Source organism: Macrobrachium nipponense, chromosome 36 (genome assembly GCF_015104395.2).
Source record: "Macrobrachium nipponense isolate FS-2020 chromosome 36, ASM1510439v2, whole genome shotgun sequence".
Classification (NCBI taxonomy): domain Eukaryota; kingdom Metazoa; phylum Arthropoda; class Malacostraca; order Decapoda; family Palaemonidae; genus Macrobrachium; species Macrobrachium nipponense.
This window is the reverse complement of record NC_087220.1, coordinates 61,122,111-61,128,314: the sequence shown is the minus strand read 5'-3', so window position 1 is coordinate 61,128,314 and position 6,204 is coordinate 61,122,111. Positions and strand designations below refer to the sequence as shown.

The 6,204-nt window shown below is 48.0% G+C and overlaps 1 protein-coding gene across 1 annotated transcript in view; it reads right to left on the bottom strand.

Moving 5' to 3' along the window:
- Positions 1–4,652: 4,652 nt before the first annotated feature.
- Positions 4,653–6,204, bottom strand: part of LOC135203466 (trichohyalin-like) — a 2,829-nt gene continuing 1,277 nt past the window's right edge. Inside the window, exon 1 of the mRNA XM_064233191.1 lies at positions 4,653–6,204. This exon is cut by the window's right edge and continues 1,277 nt beyond it. Coding sequence (XP_064089261.1) covers positions 4,653–6,204 — 1,552 coding nt within the window.

The following is a 6,204-nucleotide window of genomic DNA, read 5'->3' as shown; positions in this document are numbered from 1 at the left end:
TAGTCCCATGTCCAAGCCACTCTTTGGCCTTCCTACTGTCCCACAAAACCTTCACCACCCACAAGTTCCCCCCCGATGCCACCTTTGGCCTCTAACCCACAACCCCCCTTATTTACAACAACCACACTAGGATTTCAATCCCCCACTGCTGGCTTATATCTACTTACCCACCAACCTTTACAGACAAACCCAACAGGTCCATACATCCACCCACTTGGCCCTCTTACCATTTTTGCACAAGCCATGGTTAAACCCCACAAAGTTCCAATCCCTACCACTTGGCTTCTAACCCTACCCACAGCGAAACCTTACAACACAAAGACCCACAGTCATATTCCCAACCTTTGCCTCTACCCACAACCTATCCACGCCACTAAGTCCCACCCACTTGGCTTCTTTTTACCCCACAGGGACCACCTTAACAAACACCCACAGGGTGGATCCCATCCAACCTGGCTTCCTTCTACCCACAAGATCCCTTACAACCCACCCAGGTCCCATATTCCACTTGACCTGTTTTACCGGCCACAACCTTACATCCAAAGTCCCAATCCAAACTTGGCCTCTCTTAACCGCCAAACAACCTTACCATCCACAGTGCATTCCACTTGTCCTGTGTTTACCCACAGGACCTCTTCACAACACACCAAAAAACACCCAATTTCCAATTTCCCCCACAGCCATCCGCCCACTTGGCCTCTAAACTAACCCACAGAAACCTTTCACACACCCCCAAACGCCAAAGGTTCCAACCATTCCCACATTGGCCTCTAAAAACCTCCAAACAACCTTTCACATCACTTCACAAATCATTCACAACCAATCAACGTAACCCCAGTCATCCAGCGAACTTGGCCTTCCCTTACCCCCCACAAACCTTACCCACTCCACAAGCTTCCATCCAACTTTGGGGCCCCTCCTACCCACAACCCCTTTTACCCAACCCAGTTTTTTCATCCCACTTGGCCTCTACCCACCCTTTCACCCACAATTCCATCCAAGCTGGCCCTCTACCACCAACCTTTTACCCCCAGGTCCATCCCTTGGCCTCTACCCCACAACCTTTTTTACCCAACAAGTCCATTTCCACTTGGCCTCCCTAAACCACGAACCTTTCACCCACATCATTCCACTTTGGGCCTCTACCCATCAACCTTTCACCCAACAATCCATTTTTTTTCCACCCTTTGCCTCTAACCCACAACCTTTCACCCAACAGTCCCATCCACTTGGCCTCTACCCATCAACCTTTTCACCCCACCCAGTCATCCAACTTGGCCTCCTTATTACCCACAGTTTACCTTTTCACCCCTACAGTCCATCCAACTTCTCCCCTTGGCCTCCCTACAACCCACAACCTTACCATTTCCACAGAATCTCCAACTTGGCCTCCATACCCACAATCTTACATCCCACTCATCCACTTGGCCCTTCCTACCCACAAACTTACATTTTCCCTATCTCCCCACTTGGCCTCGTAGCCCACAATCTTACAGCCACACGGTCCTCCCACTTGGGCCTCTCCCCACAACCTTTCACCCACAAGTCTTCCCCAGCTTGGCAAATCTAACCAATCCACCCTTTTTCAACCCCACAGTCTCCACTGGCCCCCCATCTACCCACCAACCTTTCACCCACACAGGTCATCCACTTGGCATCTACCCACAACCTTACCATCCACAGTCCCATCCAACCTTTTTTTGGCCCCACCGCGCCAACATCCCTTACTCCTAATGATTCGCCCACTTGGCCCTCCTACCCCCACCTTTTCGAGCCCACAGTCATCCACTTGGCATCAACCACAACCTTTCGCCTAACCCACCAAGTCCATTTCCAACCTTGGCATCTGACCCACAACCTTTCCCACAGTCATTTCCACTTGGCCATCTACCCACAACCTACATTCCACAGGGTCATCCCTTGGCCTTCCCCTTAAAACCCACAGAACCTTAAACACCCACTGTCATCCACTGGCCTCTACCCACAATCTTACATCCACACTCATCCACTTGCCTCTACCCACAAACTTACACCACAGCATCCCCTTGGCCTCTACCCACAATCTACATCCACAGTCATCCACTTGGCCTCTACCCACCAACCTTTCACCCACAGTCATCCATTGGAATCTAACACAACCTTTCACCCACAGTCATAACTTGGACTCTACCCACAACTTCACCCACAGTTATTCCACTTGGCATCTACCCACAACCTTACATCCACAGTCATCCACTTGGCCTCTACCCACAATCTTACCATCCACAGTCATCCACCTTGGCCTCTACCCACAATATTACACCCACAGTCATCCACGTGGCCTCTACCCACAATCTTACATTCCACAGTCATCCACTTGGGCCTTTCCTACCCACGACTTTCACCCAAACCTTTCATCCACTTGGCATTCTACACTAACCTTTCACCCACAGTCAATCCACTTGGCATACTACAACCTTTCACCCCACAGTCATCCACTTTGGCATCTACCCACAACCTTTACATCCACAGTCATCCACTGGCCTCTACCCCACATTCTTACATCCACAGTCATCCACTTGGCCTCTACCCACAAACCTTTCACCCACAGTCATCCACTTGGCAATCTTTAACCACACCTCACCCACGGAGTCCTCCACTTGGCTCTACACACCAACTTTCACCCAGTCATCCACTTGCATCTACCCACAACCTTACATAATTCCACCAGGCAATTCCATTGGCTTCCAGGCAATCTTTACATCACACTCATCCACTTGGCCTCTAACCCACAAACTTAACCACAGTCAAATCCACTTGGGCCTTCGACCCACAACTTTCACCACCAAAAGTCATCCACTTGGCAACTACCTTTCCCACAACTTACATCCACACCTCATACCCACTTGGCCGTTCTACCCACAATCCTTACATCCACAGTCATCCACTTGGCCTCTACCCACAATCTTACCCCACAGTCATCCACTTGCTTCTTACCCACCAAACCTTTCCCACCACAGTCAATCCACTTTCAATTCTACCCACAACCTTACATCACAGTCATCCACTGGCCTTTCTACCCACACCTTACATCCACAGTCATCCACCTTTGCCTTCCTAAACCCAACACCTACCCCACAGCAGGTTCATCACTTGGTCCTACCCCACAATCTTACATCCACAGTCAAATCACACTTGGCCTCTACCCCACAATCCTTTACACCCACAGTATCCCCTGGCATCTACCCACAACATTTCAACCCATCCATCCACTTGGGTTGGGCCATCTTACCCACCCAACCTTACCATCCACAGTCTATCCACCTTGGCCTCTACCCGACAATCTTACATCCACAGTCATCCACTTGGCCTCCTGCCCACAACCTTACACCACGTCATCCACTTGGCAATCTACCCACGACCTTAACAAACCCACCAGTCATCCACTTGGCCATCTACCCACAACCTATTTACAACCCACAGTCTCCACTTGGCCTCTACCCCAACCTTTAACACCCACAGTCATCCACGTTGGCCCCTACCACTCACAAAACAGTCATCCACCTTACAATCTATTCCACAATCCTTACAGTCCACATATCCACTTGGCCTCTACCCACAACCTTACACCCACAGTCATCCATTGCCTCTACTCACAACTTTACACCCACAATCCTCTCCCCCAAAAGCTAATTCTACAACCCTCTTCTAACCCCAGCCATCCATCGACAGCCCTTAGCATACAATCTTAAACCCCCAACTCTTCCTTCACAACTTATACCCACAACCCCTACCTTCAACTTTGCACACACAACCTTACTGTCACAACCATCTACCTTCAACAGCCCTCCACCCACACCCACCACCCATAGCTAGTTTGAGATGCGTCTTATATAAACTCAGTTAAAGGCTACAGTTAGAGTTACTCGTAGTATTAGGCCCAGAGTCTTCAAAGCAATGCACCTAACATTTACCTTTTATTCATTGGAATTTATTCTTAGAAATGTATCAGATCAATATCAAACAATAGAAAGTGAATGCTAGGTGCAAAGCACTGTAGACTTTAGGCCAAATACTACAGTAACCCTAAGTGTAGCATTTAACAAAGTTTTTATAAAATGTATCTCATGGTTTTAAAGTGAGATTTTTCAGCTTCTGTTTTACTTTACAAATTTCTCTCTCTCTTTTCTCTCTCTCTCGTTGTTTTTGGCAAGACATTTTACGGACGATGCCAACCCTCCCTATTTTTCCGGGCTTGGGACCGGCACTGAATTCAGTGGCTAGGTTAAAATGTGTTTCCCACAGCAGGAAAATGAATCAAGTCATCCAATCAGACTCAGTTACTGAGCCCGTCCTGACTGGGACCAAAGGGCAAACATGAATGGGTCACAGAAAGGCCCGATGACCATGGGATTGAACGCGCACCCAAAGCAACATAAGAGCCACCACCATGAACACCTTCGTGGGTGGGGGGGAAGCCGTGGGGGGACGGCTTTCGAAGGTGGGGGGAATCATGGGGTTTCTCTGATGCTGCTGAAGATGTGCGCTCAGTCCCATGGTCGTCGAGTCAGTCCGTGACTCACTCATGTAACCCTTTTAGGTGGGTGTTGCAGCTGGCTTAGTCCTCCTTTTCCTCACGAATCTCGGCTCTGAGGAGCTCAATCTTACAGATCTCATCTTTCACTGCTTTGATGACAAGTTTTGTCATCAGGTTTTCCGTTGGAAATCTCACAATTCTCGCCAGAATCTCCACGAGTGAGTTCCATCAACGTCTGAGTTAGGACATCCCACTGTTTCGGGTAGTTGGTCCTCTCCTGCTGGGTATCGCAGTATTTCCTGTGTTGTTTCTCCTTCCTCAACCACAGGTCCTCATCTTGCTTCTCCTTTTCACTGATGCTGTCCAGAGTTTCAGTTCCATGTTGCAGTGCAATGTGCTGCAGATGGAAGTTCCTCTGAGCTGTCCCGTGGAGAAGCGTCATTAGCATGTATTTGTCCTGTTCCCTCAGAGCCTCTTCCTGTCTCCTTTGGCGCTCCATGAGACGCTGTTGTTCCTTTATCATCTTTTCCTCTTGTATCCTCCAATTTTCTTTCAGATTTTCACATTCCGTTCTAAGTTGCTGGAGCTCTTTCTTACCTTCCTGCAGTTTGTTCTCCATCTCCTTCCTCTGTTCTTGATGGTCTTTTTCATCTTTCCTCAGCGTCTCTACTTCTTTTTCCCTTTCTTGTAACATTTCCTGCCAGTTTACATTTTCCTGCTGTTCTTTAATTAGAAGATTGACAGCATTTTCTAATCTGTCTTCCAACTCTAGCTTTTCAGCTCTGAGTTGTTCCTCTTTGTCTAAGAGATCTCTCAATTGGTCCTCCCTTTTCTGGACCTCTTCCTCGAAATCGTTTGCGAGTTTTGTCGCCTTCTGGCCTGCTTCCTCCAGCAAGGTGTCCAGTTCCTTGCCGTGACTGAGAGCGATCCCTAGTTCCTCGACAAGTTCTTCTTTTTCGCATATCAATTTCTTCTCCATGTTTAGGAGGTTTTCAATTTGGAGGTCCCTGTTATTGAGCTCTACTTTGAAGGTTCTCAGGGAAGTCGCCATCTCATTTCCTCTCGTCTTTTCTTCTTTCAGCAAGTTTTCCATCTCCTTCCCATGATGGAGAGCTTCCTGGAGATTTCTGCTCCTCTGTTTCTCCTTTCTTAAAGACTTCAGAAGTGAATTTATTTTCAGGTCGGTTTTGATTACCTCATCCTGAAGCGTGGCGTTCTCTCCTCCTAGTTCTGCGACCCAGTTCTTCATAACCTGGGCTTCTCCAGCCAGAACTTGGGTCAACTTCTTCTCATTGTTTAACTCTTTCTGCAGTGAAGTCACTTCTGCTGCTTTTGCTGCTATCTCTTCTTTGCACTTTTCATTCTCTCCTCCTAGTTCTGCGACCCAGTTCCTCATCACTTGTAGTTCTTGTGCCATAATCTCAGTTTTCGCTCTTTCTGCATTTAAAATTTCCGATGCAGAGACCAACTGAGACTCTTTTTGGCGCAAAACTGATTCTAGGAACTGAACTTGATATTCTAGTACCAAGTTCTTGTGGGTCTCGTCAGCCAGGTTTTTCTCAAGCTCACAATTTCTATCTTTTAGGTCAGCTGCTACCTCCCTAAGTGTAGAGTTTTCCGATTCAGTGAGCTCGAGTTTTCCTTGGAGAACTTCTTGGTTCTCTTGAATGGCACTCAGTTGGTTTTCC